Source organism: Rhododendron vialii, chromosome 7a (assembly GCF_030253575.1).
Source record: "Rhododendron vialii isolate Sample 1 chromosome 7a, ASM3025357v1".
NCBI classification, from domain to species: Eukaryota; Viridiplantae; Streptophyta; class Magnoliopsida; order Ericales; family Ericaceae; genus Rhododendron; species Rhododendron vialii.
Window position 1 is genome coordinate 34,640,494 of NC_080563.1, and position 17,122 is coordinate 34,657,615.

At 37.0% G+C, this 17,122-nt stretch overlaps 1 protein-coding gene and 1 long non-coding RNA gene across 2 annotated transcripts; both read right to left on the bottom strand.

Moving 5' to 3' along the window:
- Positions 1-797: 797 nt before the first annotated feature.
- LOC131333640 (uncharacterized) lies at positions 798-4,912 on the bottom strand. Its single transcript, XM_058368263.1, has 3 exons — positions 3,024-4,912; positions 1,619-1,725; positions 798-1,023 (listed from the first exon to the last, which is right to left on the bottom strand). The coding sequence occupies exons 1-3, from the start codon at positions 4,791-4,793 to the stop codon at positions 978-980; spliced, it is 1,923 nt and encodes a 640-aa protein (XP_058224246.1). The 5' UTR covers positions 4,794-4,912; the 3' UTR covers positions 798-977.
- Positions 4,913-11,839: 6,927 nt separating this feature from the next.
- On the bottom strand, positions 11,840-12,715 carry LOC131333641 (uncharacterized). The gene is made up of 2 exons (XR_009201854.1): positions 12,513-12,715; positions 11,840-11,916 (listed from the first exon to the last, which is right to left on the bottom strand). It is a non-coding gene; the product is annotated as an uncharacterized LOC131333641 (long non-coding RNA).
- Positions 12,716-17,122: the final 4,407 nt, after the last annotated feature.

Consider the following 17,122-nt stretch of genomic DNA (forward strand, 5'->3'; position numbering starts at 1 on the left):
TAGTATATAAAATTCAAATACGGAGCTAGCTTATTATATAGATACTCTATTTGATTAAGCTCCAAATAAAGCAAAATATTAAATCATGAGATGTTAGAAAGTGCAAAATCAATGAGCGTCGAAGCTGTTACAATTGCTTCAGCAGCGCTGCTATCCGTATTGGAAAAGCATGTAAACATCTTTAGTTTCTCGATGGATCTGTGGCGCGAATTCCATTATTGGCTAAACAATCATTTGGTTATGCCATTTTGGGATTTACTCTAGCTGAAGCTATTGCGTTGTGTGCCCGAATGATGGCCTCTTTTGTACTAGTACAAAATAATGCTGAGAATTTGTGGAAGAATTTACTGAGGACATAGAAAAGCAAATGGAAAAAAAAAAAAAAAAAGAGTAAAAGAAATTAGTTTCATAACACCCATGGCAGGAGAAAAATGGGAAGAGATTTGAACGTATAAACGAAAAGGAAATCAAGAAATTAGTTTCATAACTTGCAGATAGTTTGATATCAGCAGGAATTTCAAAACATGCCGCAAGTCCAGTTTGGTACGGTTTTGGTCCATTAATAACTGAGAAGTCAAAACCTACAACTGTGTTCCGTACTGTTCATCGGCGCAGGTTTTGAGTGACCCACAATAGATCCAAACTGGACTGGATTAGAACTACGCTGGAGCTCAGTCCCACCCAACCTAATTTACATAGAACAGATACTAAGACGCAATGCCATGCTTCTGGCATACAATTTGATTTGCAAGTAACAATAGATGCGAAAAATAAAATGACTGGAACACATGATATACCGAAATAAATGAGGGGCTCCTTCAGAAATGAAGAGGATTCCTAACTGTAAGAGAGAATTAAAATCTGAAACAAACGACGCCCGTTTTATAACTACTACGTACACTCCTTTTTCCCCAACATTATTGTGCTCATTGATGCGGATGAAGAAGAAAATTTGGGGGCAAACTAGACTAAAACCTCTAAATCTTCAGGTAGAGACATGTCCAAATACAGTAAAGCAATAGGCTGCTAAGAAAAGAGAGAAAAACAATGTCAAAACCAAATCATTTGGTTACAAGTACACAATAAGCTATACAAGTTCAGATGAGTAAGGTATGGTCCGGTTTGTTGAAATGATTTTGGAAATTAAAGGAATGGCCATTCTTTTGGAAGAACTAAATTGGTGGATGATGAATCCATTTCCATCTGTAAGGTATATGGTGCCATATTTTGGCAAACCAAAGTGTCAGAATGAGTATTCCAACGTAATGTCCATTCAAGTAAACCAAATACTGCCCAAGTGTTAGTCATAGGCGTATCCAGTCATTTGCTCGACTGCAATTTTATTTGCACAAATGCGGAATGACAATTATACCTAGTATAACTGAATGCATGTGAAAACAAGAGTAAGATAACCACAAAATACTCTATTATTAGCAATCAGTTGTCGGTTAGATCGAACGAAGCAATGCGATTTGAAAGTCAGCGTCACAAAAGATACATGTGCATACTACATAGCACCAGAGAGAGAGAGATAGAAAGACAGATAGATGAAATAGATTGAGAGCAAAAAAAGTAAGCTGAAAAAATATGCAAGAGAATAGAAAGGAAAGAATACAACCTGTCTCCAGAAACAAGTATTGGTTCCGGTGTCCCAATCAATTTCTCGAACAAACCAGAGGCATCAGCATGCTTCGAACATAGCCCTTTATCAGTTCTCCTGCAAAACTTACTTACAGAGAAATAGAATTATCAGCTTACATCGATAATTGCTTGCTAAATGACATGATGCCACTGAGCTCACCTGTTAACATCATATACAAACCATTGCCCTGCTGAATTTGCTGTGGATCTACATTTCTAAGCAAATCCACAACCGAAAATTACCTCTAAAAAAGTATTTTTCGAGTACAGCAGGAGATTTTAGTCAGAAGGATAACGAATTTTACCACTTGTTTCCCGGTCACAAGGAAAGCATTAAGTTATAATCAAATAAAACTATATTCAGCTTCCCCAAGCATGGAGGGAATGAGAGCCAAAAGGCTATTACAGAATTGCTTTACAATAGCTCAAGAACATTTAAATGGAGAGAGAGAGTTCATGTTCAGTTATGACTTCAGTATTTACATTCAGTTGTTACTCTATAAGATTTCTAATGTCTTAGATTCCCATTTTACACAAGTTAGGAAGCTGGTTTCGAACTTTCAACCTGACTCATCGATGGTTTGCAGTCAATTCAAGCATTTCCAAAGGTTGATGGTCAACAATAATGCACATATTTATCAATGCATGATGATAATAAACTAAAGATTCGGAACCTTACACAAAGTGGGTTTAAACTCTTCTTTCGATACGCACGTACCTCTAAAACAATCAATCACATCATCCAATAACATTGACGAAATTAACAATAAAAAAACAGCTTTTTGAGATGGTAATGAACGGGTAGGACTTAGATATTGACTGATGAAGCGTCTAACGTAACCTTTTACAATCGACCCAACGAGGCTTCAGCTTCTGCAAGCTTTGTATGATGGTATCATTTCCAATTCCTCAAAGATATCTTGCTCTAGGTACAAAACCAGCCTATCACTCATCCATTGGTCTCCCGTTTCATTGGCCAACCGATGCTTTACGATGTTCATACCAGAAAATGCCCTCTTAGCCGTCATAACCGGTAATACTAATGCTAACGTCAAAAGTAAGTAAACCAATGGATATATTCGGTCTTTTCTACTCTCCACCATTTTTTTACCAAGCTCACTAATTGCATTCAGCCTTAAGAAGTCATTACTAGAGCGCACATCCAAAATGTAAGTTTCAAGCTGATTGTCAAGTACCATGAGTTCTATTGGAGAAAAGTCCTTTGGATAAAACTCAGCAAGGCGCATCAATTTTTTCTTGTCAAACCTAGAGAATGAGTTAGATAGACTCAAACATGCCACACCAAGAAGCAACTCAATGCTCGAGTAAGGAAAACGAGCATTTAGTTCTTGAACCTGCAAATCTATGACAGCAAAGAATACCTCGAACTTGTAGTATTGCAAGTTCATAACCTCCAGAACTTCACCTCTTCTTCGCCCTTTTTCAGTATACAGATCATCCATATTAGGAACGTCAATTTCATACTCTGCACAAAATGAGGAAACATCATCAAGTAAGGAGGTCCAACCACTCTCCCTCATCATGAGAAATCGCCTTTTGGTCATTTCAAGTACTTCCACTGCGTTCACAGTACCGTTATCCCTCGTTTGCAATGTCAGTGACAACTCATTTGTAATTCCCAATATTGTTTTCAGCAAATGAAGACTGAATACAAAGTCAAATGTTAGCATCACACTCAACAAGATATGTGCTTTTACTCGGTCTTCTACAAATGAACCATCCTTCAAAATCACGTCAAGCTCCTCAATCACAGCTGCGAACATATCGATCAAGTTAACCAATGCAGTATAGTGTGAGCCACAACATGTTTCACCAGAATAGTCACCTCGGGTCTCCTGATTTAAGCTTTGGCAGCTTGAAAGCTCTCCAATAGTAAGTGCCTCAACAATTTTTGCAGCTTGTTTCGCCCAAAGAATGTCTTGACTTTTGCATGAAGCTCCAACAACATTCACGACTCTAGAGACACAGTAAAAGACTACAGGGATCTCAATATTATTCGCTGACACATCAACAAGAGCTGATTGAAGTTTATAAGCAAAAAAGTGAACACAATATGCACATGGATTTTCTTCAATTATAAGTGCTTCGAGACCATTTAAATCTTCATGCACATTATCAGCCACGCCGTAACCCTGCTCGAGCAATCTAGAAATACTAAGTCCTAGCCTACTAAATAACTCTTCCACTGCTGTCTTGCGTGAGAAAGCATCAGTATTTGTAACATGACCAATACCCAAAAAGTGTTCAATTAATTGCCCCTTTCTGTCAACATACCTTAGCACAACTGCCATTTGATCCTTGTTTGAGATGTCACGGGTTTCGTCAATCCAAATAGAGAACGGTCCAGCACCCAGATCTCTAATAATCTCGTTGACTGTTTCAAATGCAGCCACACTCACAATATCCTTCCGAAGATCAGCAGCTGCCAATTCAAGATTTTGAGGATCATCGTCCAATGCAAGTACCGCTTTGATGTCTTCATTTTTGTCAGCAATAAACTTTAACAGATCAAGAAATAACCCTTCATTACTTATATCAAATAAGTAATGTTCGGGATCACGGAAGAGAAATCCCTGCCTTTGATAGCATCGAACTAAATCAATTGATGCTTTCAAGAAGGTTTGGAATTCATTTTGAGTGTGGTCTGATTGTTTAGGAGAAATCACTTGAATAAGCTGCTTTTGGCCCAACAAGTCTTGACATTTAGACCAGGCTTGGACATTTTGAGTGAGGTCTGATTGTTTAGGAGAAATCTCCTGAATAAGCTGCTTTTGGCCCAACAAGTCTTGACATTTAGACCAGGCTTGGTTATGAGCACTATTATGGCCTCCCACATGAGTTCGCAACTTTTCTTTCTTCTGCCAAGATGAGAAGCCTCTGCTAACGAAAGATTGACCACGCACCTTAGTTCCATTATCTGGTCTGAAAAGATAACAATATTGACAAAACACAGCATCTTTTGCTATGCTATACTCTAACCAATTAGGGAATTCATTAAACCAGGACTGATTGAACCGTAAGATGGTTTTTCCAATTCTTTTTTGAGGATAAATATGGTTACGAGGTTGACAAGGGCCCCTTTCAAGATATGCCCGACGGATTTGGTCTCGGTTGTTGGGATCATAATCCATGATCTGAGGTCGTAGTCCTGGATCTTCGGGAAGATCTGTCAGGTTGATTTCTAAGCTGCTTTGTTTGGAGGAAGACAAATTGTCATTGCTTTGTTGAGAGGGTGATATTTCTAGCTTTGGTTTTTCTTCGATCAAGTGTAACCCCATGTCTGGTCAAAAAGAAAAACAATGAAGTGTTCATGTATTTACAAATAAAATGCATAATTTTTGATAGGGCATTTCCCAATCCTACATATAAGTTAACATATGCCCTCCTATTCAAGTAGGAGTTAATCACACATGAATCATTGGACATTTGCTTTTTGAATGGCAAAAGAAGTTTCCATTAATCATAAAGATGGAAACAGTACAATAGGAAAAGCATATACATTGAGAGAGCTTCGAAAAATTATTCAACTTTTTCTCAACACAGAACATTCCACCATGCCCACATAGTGCCAAACCTGAAGCATTTTATTCAAACAAACTCTTAACCCTAACTATCTTTGTTTTGTTCGTGTACATGCAAGAAACCTAATCTATCCTAATTAGGGAATGGGACCCTACAGTGAGACTCGAACCCATAACATGTGCCAGTAAAGGGAGCACCTTACTACTCGGGCTATCCTTATTTCTACCAGTGGTGAAGCCAGGATTTTGAAACATATACTTAGTATATCATAAAGTTTAGGCTACTCCAACTGTCACATGCTTATTTTTTATTTATGAAAGAAATTGAGAAAATGAAAATGTACAATAACCAAGTTTTTTTTATCAAATCAAAATTATTAAGATTAAGTAACTATACACGAATAATTATTAGTAATATTCAAAATCAGGTATATACAAAATTAAAAATTTTAAAACTCGCCCCCCTTCCCCCCCCGAAACATAGCTCCTCCCCAAATTTGTACTGAACTCAGTATTTTTCTAACCTAATAATATTACTAAACTATCCAGAATCTAAGAAAAAGCTCCTAACATGGATTTCCACCCGTCACTGAAACTCCTCTTTGTGCGTTCAGATTACACATATTTAAAAGTCACCACAATGTTCCTCGCACAAAGGCCAGTTCTGGAGTACAAAAAGCGTAATTTCAGAGTGCTCGCCTTAGGAATCCTTGAAAAGGTTACACAATGTGAAGGTACATTACCTTGATTTTGATGGGTGTTTTCTGAGGCAGCTGGGATGCCGCCCTAGTTTTTCATTTGGGAGGTAAAGTTTGCCATTTGCCCCATGAAAGAGAGGGAAAAGTACCCGTGAGCTTTATCCTCAACCCGGGGTTTTGAGTGTGGTCTGATTGCTTTGGAGAAATCTCCTGAATAAGCTGCTTTTGGCCCAACAAGTCTTGACATTTAGACCGAGCTTGGTTATGGGCACTATTATGGCCTCCCATATGAGTTCGCAACCTTTCTTTATTTTGCCAAGATGAGAAGCCAATGCTAACGAAAGATCGACCACGCACGGTATGTCCACTATTTGGTCTGAAAAGATGCTTGACCGATTCCTAGTCCTAAATTAATGGGTTGCCCCAAGCGTAGGGCTGAGACCGATGTAGCACAATATCCGGTAAGACCGGAGTCGAATCCACAAAGACGGTGATGTGTGCTGACTAAAAACTCGGGTTGTTACTAATTTAACGGGCTCTTAGGTAGCCACCCTTTGACGATTGATTGAGAGATTAACTAAAACAAGAAAATTGAATGTGCTTTTCCAGAAAATTAAAATGAGGTAAAATCGTAGGGTTCATAGCACTCGCAACCAGTCCGGATTAACCTGCTCCCTCTGTTATGCGTGCGTCGGAATCAAGATCCGTAGTCGCCTCCTCCTTTCCCTTTTTCTTTTCCGCAGCTCTCTGTCCTCCCCTTTTTATATTTTTTTTCCGCTGACAGCCGCCCCCCTTTTTTTCAAAAGCTGCTGCCGACCTTTTTCCAAAAGCTGCTGCCGTTTTTTTTTTTTTTCTTTTCTTTCCACGGGCTGCCGACAGGGAGCCCTAAAGTCAATTGGTTGGTAAAGTGTTTATATAGAAATTGAAAACCTTAATCACACAAAGGCCCTTGAACTTCAGGAAATAATAAATGAACCATCCGATTTTGGATCATTTCGCATTTTAACCCCAAACTTCTTTAAAATCTTCTTTTTATTCAAAGTCTCGGACAACGGGCTCGAACAACCTATAAACAACAAAAGAACAAAATAAAAATCAATTAACAAAAATAAATGGCTAACAAATGTAGTTTGGAGGGCCAAAATATGTATATTTTGGCACTTATCACACCCCCCAACTTACACTTTGCTAGTCCCGAGCAAAGAAAATAAAATGCAACTAAAGAAAACAAATTAAAACTGATAGTTCTTTTAAACCCCCAGGCGGCCCCGGTAGGACGAGTGAAGTCTCGTGAGGATTTTCAGCAGTGATTACCCACAAAACACATTGAACCTTTTTACATGTAATCCAAAACTTGTCATACAACTCATTGATCCATCAAGTAAAGAATGTGCAGCTACCACAAAGATAAAGAATGCACAAATAGTTCCAAACACTATCAAGTCAAGAAATAAACCATGGCACCTAGGATTAGCATGTGTGTGTGACATAGGCCTCAACCAAAAGTGTTCAATAACTAACCGCTCTCTCCGGACCGAGTCTCGACTTCAATCCTCACTGTGTCTTGCACTCACAAATAAAATCACTCCAAACAAGGTGCATAGTATGAACTCTCAAGTGTGCGGTTAGAAGCTATATATATGAAATCAAAACACTCGCACACTATGACACGAAAAGAACGCTTTGTATGGTGAACACACAGTCTCATGAATAGAATACCAAGTATTGAAACTCTCTTTCACACCCATCAATCCACTTTCCATCACCCCTAGGATCAAATAGGACTTTAATTTTGGTTGTAACGTTGGGTAATTGAAAGTGTGTAAAGGCTAGGGTAAAACATTACATGTCTGAGAATAGGCAAACAACTTGGGGCTAATTTAACAATGTATGCCCATTTTCTCACTTTTTTCAACACCATCTTATCTCCTCTTCTAACCTTTTAACATTTTTCAGCAATAAAAGTATGATTCCTCCTTTTCATCTATATCGGCGCCCTTTCTATTTTTCTCTTTCTTTTGTTTTTTTTTTTTTCTATTTTGTTTTCTTTTTTTTTTTAAGGGGCACCACCAATTCAAGTACAAAAGTTCACAATCTATCCAAAAATTACACATTTATACTTTTGCCTTTCTCCAAACAAAATATGGAAAGTGGAGCTAACCAAGAAAAATCTAAATATATAAGGCTCAAAGTGGCTTGCAAGGGATAAATGTGAAAACAAAGGAACGAACTGGCCCAAATATCAAGAAAATGCCTATAATCCTCTCCAAGGGGTGTAACATCCATGTGACAAACCAAAACCCAAGGGATATTGTTATGCATTCAAGTTCCAATACTCAACAATCAAGAATAATGAGACCACAGCAAATAGATTATTTTCATGACAAACTAAGAGTTAAAGTGACACCACTCCAATAAAAGATAGGGCCCAAAAGCTCACTAGGGCATAAGTCTCCACTAATCTAGCCATCAAGATTGGTTAAGTCACAATTCACAAGTGGTCAAGGCCCAAATAAACGTGACATGCAATAGTGCTATACAAAAGTGCCATGATCAACTTCTTAAGACAAGCTAGCAAGTAAAACTACCAAGCCAAAAAAAAAAAAAAAAAAAAAAAAAAAAAAAAAAAAATATCACTATGGTAGGCAACACACTTCAACTCAATTATTCAACAAGTAATCACAACAAGTGCCAAATCACATGCGAAAAGGAAAATTTTCAATTATTTTTTTTTTTTTGAATTTTTAAGAATTAGAAGAGTGAAAAACTTACCAAAGTATTAAGAATTAGAAGAGTGAAAAACTTACCAAAGTAATCCATCCCCCCAACTTAAACCATTCGATGTCCTCATTGAATACAAAAGAATAAAAATATAGGACATGGAAGAAAAAGAAGGAAAATGTATCACCTCGGAACGGAGAACTACGCAAGAAATAATATAGTGGGAAGAAGACCCCCCAACTTGAACAAAGCATCCTGCAATGTTAGTCCTCACAAAAAAATAATAATAATAATAAAATAAAAGTAACTAATCTAAGAAAGAGAAAAGAAAAGAAAAAAAAACTATACAAAAAAAATTAATGACATTCAGTACTCCCATCACGTGAAATCCAATCATTCATCACACTACGAAGAGCAATCAAAATCAACATCTCAACCCACTTCAAGCACTCCATTAAAAATTGTATGCGACCATGCCACAAAACCAAATACTTAGAATATCTTAATGGCCTTAGCCGCATTTGAAATTTAAATTCCACCAATTGCATATTTCGAACTAAATTAACTTTCAAGTTGTTGATGAGTGTCAGAAAAAATGAATGGTAAACCATATTAAAATTATCAACACCAAGAAAGTCAATTTGTTCTAACGTGATAATCTCTTGCAATAGTGGATGCTCAACAGGAGTGATGACATCAATATCTATGGCTGGGGGTATTTGATCATCAAGAACAAGTAGATTTTGCACAATTATTGGCAATGACTCCTCAGGAGTCGTGTCATGAAAATCCATCTCAAGTATACTAGAATGCTGTTGCACTTCAGGCGAACTAACTATTTCGTTAGTTCCAAGCGACTCTGTTGTTTCATCTTCCACTACACAAGAATTAATCACTTGAAAATTTTCAACTTGATTGCAAGAAAGAGAACCAGCTAATTGATCAAAATAAGGTGGCTCTATTTCCTCTTTTTCCCTCCCATCAAAACTGGTATCCTCAGAACTTTCAGTCAACTCACAAAATTGGAGCTTTTGGGTTAATTCATCTAAGAAATCCCAAGCGTCTTCAGGGGTTTTATCCAGAAATTCGTCAGTGGACCTAAAATCCACCTCGCATGACTTAAGGTTTAAACCACGGCAAAAGATAACCAGAAGACTGCCAAGCTCACAATTAAATGACCAAGAGAATACAACAAATTTAAATCGCTCCCAACACTGTGACAAAGACTCATCATCATGTTGAGAGAAATCTGATAGTTCTTGTAAAAGCATGTGAGTCTCATATGAGGGATTCAAATGATTGAAAAATTGTATTACAATCTCACCCCATGTCAATCTTGGACTCAAACAATTAAACCAATCTAAAGCACTATCACGCAAAGATGCTGGGAATACATGTAAAAGAGCCACTTCATCGTTAGCAAAAACCTCCTCAAGTTTATGAACATGCGAAAAATGATTTTCTGATGCAAAACCATAAAATATAGGCAGTGACACTGAATACCCAAATTGGTTGGCATAACCTCCATACCTCCCCGCAAAATGGGCCATTTTTTTTTTTTTTTGCTTTTCAACAATTTAAAAAAAAATAAAGAATTAAAAAAAAAACAAATAAAAAAAATAACTACCCGAATTCTTAACACACGTAACCGTCCCCGGCAACGGCGCCAAAAATGCTTGACCGATTCCTAGTCCTAAATTAATGGGTTGCCCCAAGCGTAGGGCTGAGACCGATGTAGCACAATATCCGGTAAGACCGGAGTCGAATCCACAAAGACGGTGATGTGTGCTGACTAAAAACTCGGGTTGTTACTAATTTAACGGGCTCTTAGGTAGCCACCCTTTGACGATTGATTGAGAGATTAACTAAAACAAGAAAATTGAATGTGCTTTTCCAGAAAATTAAAATGAGGTAAAATCGTAGGGTTCATAGCACTCGCAACCAGTCCGGATTAACCTGCTCCATTCGATATTCTTAAAAACGTTCAATTTTAGAGAGAAAAAGATACCCCGCAAGATGCGAACCTTTATGGTCGCCGTTTACCCATGCGCAGCGAAGAATGAGTTTTGGACCCCCATTCTCCCGTTCATATGGGCTCCGACGATGCCCGGGTTCGTCCGCAGGAAGTATTTTCCAATCGAAAATCATTTAATTTAACAGTTTGATAAAAGGAGCAGTGCCTGAATTAGCCACGGTGTGCTAATCACCCCACAACCCTACCTAAACGACTACTCACTGATCATTATGCAAAAAATAAAAGAAACCCTAACTTGAAACATGCTGCTATTGTGCGAGATGAAAAATAAACAGAAAATCTAAGTTAAACAAGAACCAACGAAAAACTTATATTAAAAACAGAAATTGAAACTAGTTACCGGAATGTGAGTAATTGAACAAAGCATCAAAACATAAAAGAAAGAAAAGAGAACTCGAAAGACAAACGAAAGCCTCGGCAGCCCCCGTTCTGCTCCCTCTGTTATGCGTGCGTCGGAATCAAGATCCGTAGTCGCCTCCTCCTTTCCCTTTTTCTTTTCCGCAGCTCTCTGTCCTCCCCTTTTTATATTTTTTTTCCGCTGACAGCCGCCCCCCTTTTTTTCAAAAGCTGCTGCCGACCTTTTTCCAAAAGCTGCTGCCGTTTTTTTTTTTTTTCTTTTCTTTCCACGGGCTGCCGACAGGGAGCCCTAAAGTCAATTGGTTGGTAAAGTGTTTATATAGAAATTGAAAACCTTAATCACACAAAGGCCCTTGAACTTCAGGAAATAATAAATGAACCATCCGATTTTGGATCATTTCGCATTTTAACCCCAAACTTCTTTAAAATCTTCTTTTTATTCAAAGTCTCGGACAACGGGCTCGAACAACCTATAAACAACAAAAGAACAAAATAAAAATCAATTAACAAAAATAAATGGCTAACAAATGTAGTTTGGAGGGCCAAAATATGTATATTTTGGCACTTATCAAAAGATAACAATATTGACAAAACGCAGCATCTTTTGCTATGCTCTACTCTAACCAATTAGGAAATTCATTAAACCATGCCTGATTGAACCGTACTAGGAATTTTCCAATTCTTTTTTGAGGATAAACATGGTTACGAGGTTGACAAGGGCCCCTTTCAAGATATGCCCGACGGATTTGGTCGCGGTCGTTGGGATCATAATCCATGATATGAGGTCGTAGTCCTGGATCTTCGGGAAGATCTGTCAAGTTGATTTCTAAGCAGCTTTGTTTGGAGGAAGAAGAATTGTCATTGCTTTGTTGAGGGGGTGATATTTCTATCTTTGGTTTTTTCTTCAAGTGTATCTCCATGTCTGTTCGAAAAGAAAAAAACAATGAAGCGTTCATGTATTTGCATGACAGGAAAGTAGATACACTGCAAAAAACAAATAAAATGCATAACACATGAATCATTCAACATTTTCTCGACACAGAACATTCCACCATCCCAACATAGCGCCAAACCTTAAGCATTTTATTCAAACAAACTCGTAACCCTAACTATCTTTGTTTTGTTCGTGTACATGGAAGAAACCTACTCTATCCTAATCCTAGGGTTCGGGAATGGGACCCTACAGTGAGACTCGAACCCAGAACCATGTGCCAGTAAAGAGAGCACCTTACCACTTGGGCTATCCTTATTTCTACTGTAATCACAATTCTTCTAACCTAATAATATTACTACCAAACTATCCAGAAGCTAATTAAAAGCTCCTAACAAGGATTTCCACCCTTCACTGAAACTCCTCTTTGTGCGTTCAGATTATACATATTTACGAACTTCTAAAGTCACCACATTTAACACAATGTTCCTAGCACAAAACCCAGATCTGGAGCACAAAAAAGAGTAATTTCAGAGTGCTCACCTTAGGAATCCTTGAAAAGTTTTCACAATGTGAAGGTACATTACCTTGATTTTGATGGGTTTTTTTCTGAGGAAGCTGAGATGCCGCCCTAGTTTTTCATTTGGGAGGCGACGTTCGCCATTTGCACTACGAAAGAGAGCGGGAAAAGTACCTTTAAGCTTTACCCTCAATGCGTACGCGGGATTTTGGGTATTCAAAGATTTTCAGACGGCATGGATCCTCCAGATGCTACTGAGATCCAACTGGACGGTCAAGTTTGGGTACCGTAGGACAGCAGGAGTAGTATTTTTCTTTGCTCATTGGGCTAAAAAGAATGAATGATGCTACAGACAAGGACATCAGCCCATGCTCCAGCCCATGCTTACTGTGATTGGTTCAAGTTATTATCCTGTGTGGTGTAACTTAGTTACACGTGGTGCATCTGTATGTACTAATTACTCATTTTTCCTTAGACTTCTTATAATTACAGTTTAATCCTAATTGTGAAATGGTTTTGCTCTGAGATACTGGCATTGTGCTTCTGTTAACTGTTGTTCTAAATCTCTAAGCTTATCTTGTTCTTTCTCTATGAATCTAATAAGAGTGGTACTATATCGAGGTCTGTTGATATATAAGGGTGTATTTAAAAGTCTATTTACTAAAAGATTCTGAGTAAATATTTCTTCTTCTAGTCTGCGAGTATGAATTAAAATATGCTCCTTCTTGTTCATACATGCAAAGATATAAACTTGTAATCAATTATTTGTAAATCCTACTCGGTACTTACCACCACATGATCCAGATAAACTGTTTAAAATAGACTGGATATTGTAAATGGAATTATATATCCGATTACCCATTAATTAATCTTTCTTTTCATTATCACTTTACTTTATGTGTCAAAATCTTTTCAAAGGAATTCTTTACTTTCCTTCTTAACCTACCTCCGAATACTATGTTCCCTCAACGCCACTCTCTGGCAAAACGGGTTTAAGACTCAAGAAGGCTTTATGATTTTAAGGCCTGAAGTCATTGCTTCTTTAAAATTTTGAATTTTAAAATATTGTTGATAATTAAAACTGGTTTAAAATCTCTGGGTAATACAGACATATAATTCATACAATATTCAACTTATTTATAATCATAGGGGTGTTCCCTTTCGGGAGTCCCTAAAGAACAATAAAGAGCTGAAGAGAAACTTACAATATTATTACTGCAAACTGCTAATTACAAAGGCTCAATTGCTGAAGATTGACTCGACCAATTACAAATGCAACAAATGCTTACAGATAGCAAGTGTTCAAATGCTAGGAGAGTCGTGTGTACAACTGAAAGACTCCGTTCTATTTATAGATTGACTCAAAATTAAAATGACTGGCAACCTATTAGGAAAAGAGATCCGGTTTTTCAAAGAGAATAGTGGATGCCGCGTGATCACTGGCCCGCATCGTCACATCTTTCAACTTTTCTTTTGAAAAAGAAGACCTTCTATTATTGTTGCAAAGAAAGATGTCCAAAAGTAGCTGAACTCATTATTTCTCTGATTGGTGAAGAATGGTTGAAATAGTAAAAGTGGTTGAGACTGTCTGGTAGAGAGTGGAAAAAGTACTCTGCTTTCGGCGAATACTTCCAAATCTCTTAAAGTATAGACCCATGTGATGACAGGGTTGCCGTCTATCATGGTGGGATACTTCTGACTTTGCTTTTCATCCTTCCATGGCATTGTTGAGATTATGGATGGCTTCATCATCAAAATCATAATCTTCGTCCCCTTCATGATTAGATGGATTGGATAAATCTTCTCCTGTTAGCATGGCTCTTTGCTGGTCCTTCTGCTCCAAATAATACCTGACTAAATTATCGTATCCCGTTTCAAAATGAAATTTCAACTCTGGAATGTGATCATTGGACCTAATTTTTTGAAATAGGTCTTCACACACTAATGGTGCCTTCCCATAATCATATAGACTATCATAATGAAAACCTTCAGCTATAGTGAAGGCAATGGCATGCCTGATCTGTTTTCTTATAGAATTTGCATCGCAAATTCATGGACCATCATTATCACAGTGATAAATTCTTCTGAGAATTGTATTTGCTGGATTGGTATTGATGTGAATATTGTGGTAGGCAGGGATGAGTTGTCCTGTAGACATCCATTCTGGAAGTTTTGATTCTACCACAACTTCAACTGCTGTACCTTGGTCTGTCATGGAGTTGAGAACACATGCTGCAATTTTTCTTCGAAATCTGTTAGTGTCTTCTGGGTCATGGATTATAATTTGTTGAATATATCCAAAATCCAAAAGAGTTGCTTTTGTAATTTCTACCTTTTTATCTTTGAAATTAAGATAAAAGGGTTTGAAGTGCTTCATATCTACGTTAGCCATAGGGATGCTGTAGACAAGTTGACATGTACAAGTCATCCGCTCCAAAGGTATTTGAATACAAGTTGATTTGATCTTTGGACATGAAACAACGTCCTTTTCTTGTAAATAAAGGGTTTTTCAGGAAATAGTGAGTCCTGGAATACAACCTTCATTTTGATTGATCTTGATTAGCTCTGAGAATAAGAATTCCTGAAAATGAGCTCTATCTTGCCTGGCTAAGTGATGAATATGGTTGATAACATCTGGGGGAAATTTCGAAAGAAAAGTGGTTGCCTTTGGTTGAAAAAGCTTTATTGAATCATATTCCTTACTCCACTCACTTTTTTCTTCATCTTCCAGTGGGGAAGACTGCTTTCTCACTTTTACCAGTGGGGTAAAAGGGCTTCTAATTCTCTTGAGTTCCTTTTCTGATTCTAACAACTTCCTTTTGAGAGTTGTTATTTCTTCTTCAAGCTTTTGTTGATTATTGATCAACTGTTGATTAGTCTGTTCAAAATCTTGATTTCTTTTATTTAAAAGTCTGAAATTTCTAGTCATTGTTTCGCAATGACCACAAAACCTTATTTGCTGAGAAAATGGTTGATTAGAAGATAGTTGGTTGAAAATCTGGCTATTTTCAAAACCTGCAGTCTCAAGGGCTGCCTGAGTATTTAATCTTCTAGAAGACTCTGAAATATAAAATTGTTTCCAATGGCGCGGTTTGCTCATTGATTTGCTTCTGCAAAAGTATGAAAACCTTTCCATGTTGAGGAAGGGATTCCATCTACCTGAATTTGGATCTGGATTGTTCAGGAAAAACTCTGAGAGTTACACTTCCAAAGGTTAAAAACCTCTGATCTGTTCTGGTTGAACTGGGTATATTGCTGGAAGATGCCATCTGAAAAATTGAAAATATTAGTATTTATTTCTCTGGATAAATAGTCTGCTAAAGTGTTTTCTTTTCCTTTAATATGTTCAAATTCTACTGTATAGCCATTTCCTGTTATTGTATCTACAAAATTAAGCCATCTACGATTACTGATCTTTTTCTCATTGAGAAGCTTATGAAATTTAACAATTGCTTCGCAATCTGTTCTAACTGTAAATGGTTTAAACAACCATAACTTGAAGCTATTAATGGCGTTAATAACTCCGAGTATCTCACAATCTATGCTGGCTAAGTTTCCTTTTTCCCTATATTTTCCACTAGAATATCTACAAATCTTTTCTGTGGATTTTGCTGAGTACTTTGTAGGTTTGCTAAGGAGTATTGCTCCCCATCCTTTTTCACTAGCATCTACTTCTATTACTATGTAATCAGGTTCTAAGGGTAATTCTAGTTCTGGTAAATTTCTACAAATTTCTTTGATTTTCCTGACAAGATCTATATCTTGCTGGTTGAAATATTTTTGACCTGTTGGGATCGTTTTACTATACAATGGTCCTATAATTTTACTAAGATCTCTTATATATGGTCTAGCATAATTCAAAGTTCCTAAAAATAACTGAAGTTCTTTTTATCCTCTATTTTGTCGAGAAACTCTAATATTTTCTGTGCAATGTGTGGCTGTAACTGAATTTTTCCTTTTCCTATTTTGGCTCTTAAATATTCTATATATTCTTTGCATAGTTCCATCTTCTTTTTACTAATTATTAAATCATTATCTATAAATAACTGAAATGTTATCTTGAGATGTCTGTAATGTTCTTCCTGTATTCTACTAAAAACAAGAATATCATCAATATAAATAAGAATAAATGAATGGTATTCTTTGAATATGTTATTCATTTTTCTCTGGAAAATACTGGGTGCTGTCTTTAAACCAAACGGCATGACAATCCATTCATAACATCCTTGTGGACATGTGAATGCTGTCCATGGTCTACTAGACTGGTCTAACATGATCTGCTAAAATCCTGATTTGCAATCAAATTTACTAAAAATTATTGCATCCTGAATACTATTAATAAGCTGTTCTTTACTAGGTATGTCATAACTATCTAATTGAATATTATCATTAAGCCGCTTATAGTTTATGACCATTCGCGCTTTTCCTCTTTTGATTTCTGCATGATTTCTTTCCATAAAGGCTGCGCTTCTGTGTGGGCTGGTACTTTCTTTTATAACTTTAAGATTTAGTAATTCCTGGATTTGTTTCTTAAATTCCTCTACATCTAATGGGCTGTATACAATTTTTTGGGTACTAATCTTAAAATCTGGATTAATAATTTCTAAATGTGTTAAGGTCTTGTTTTTATTCCAATGTTTGATTGGATTTTCTCCTAGAATCTGGGTTTCTTCTGCC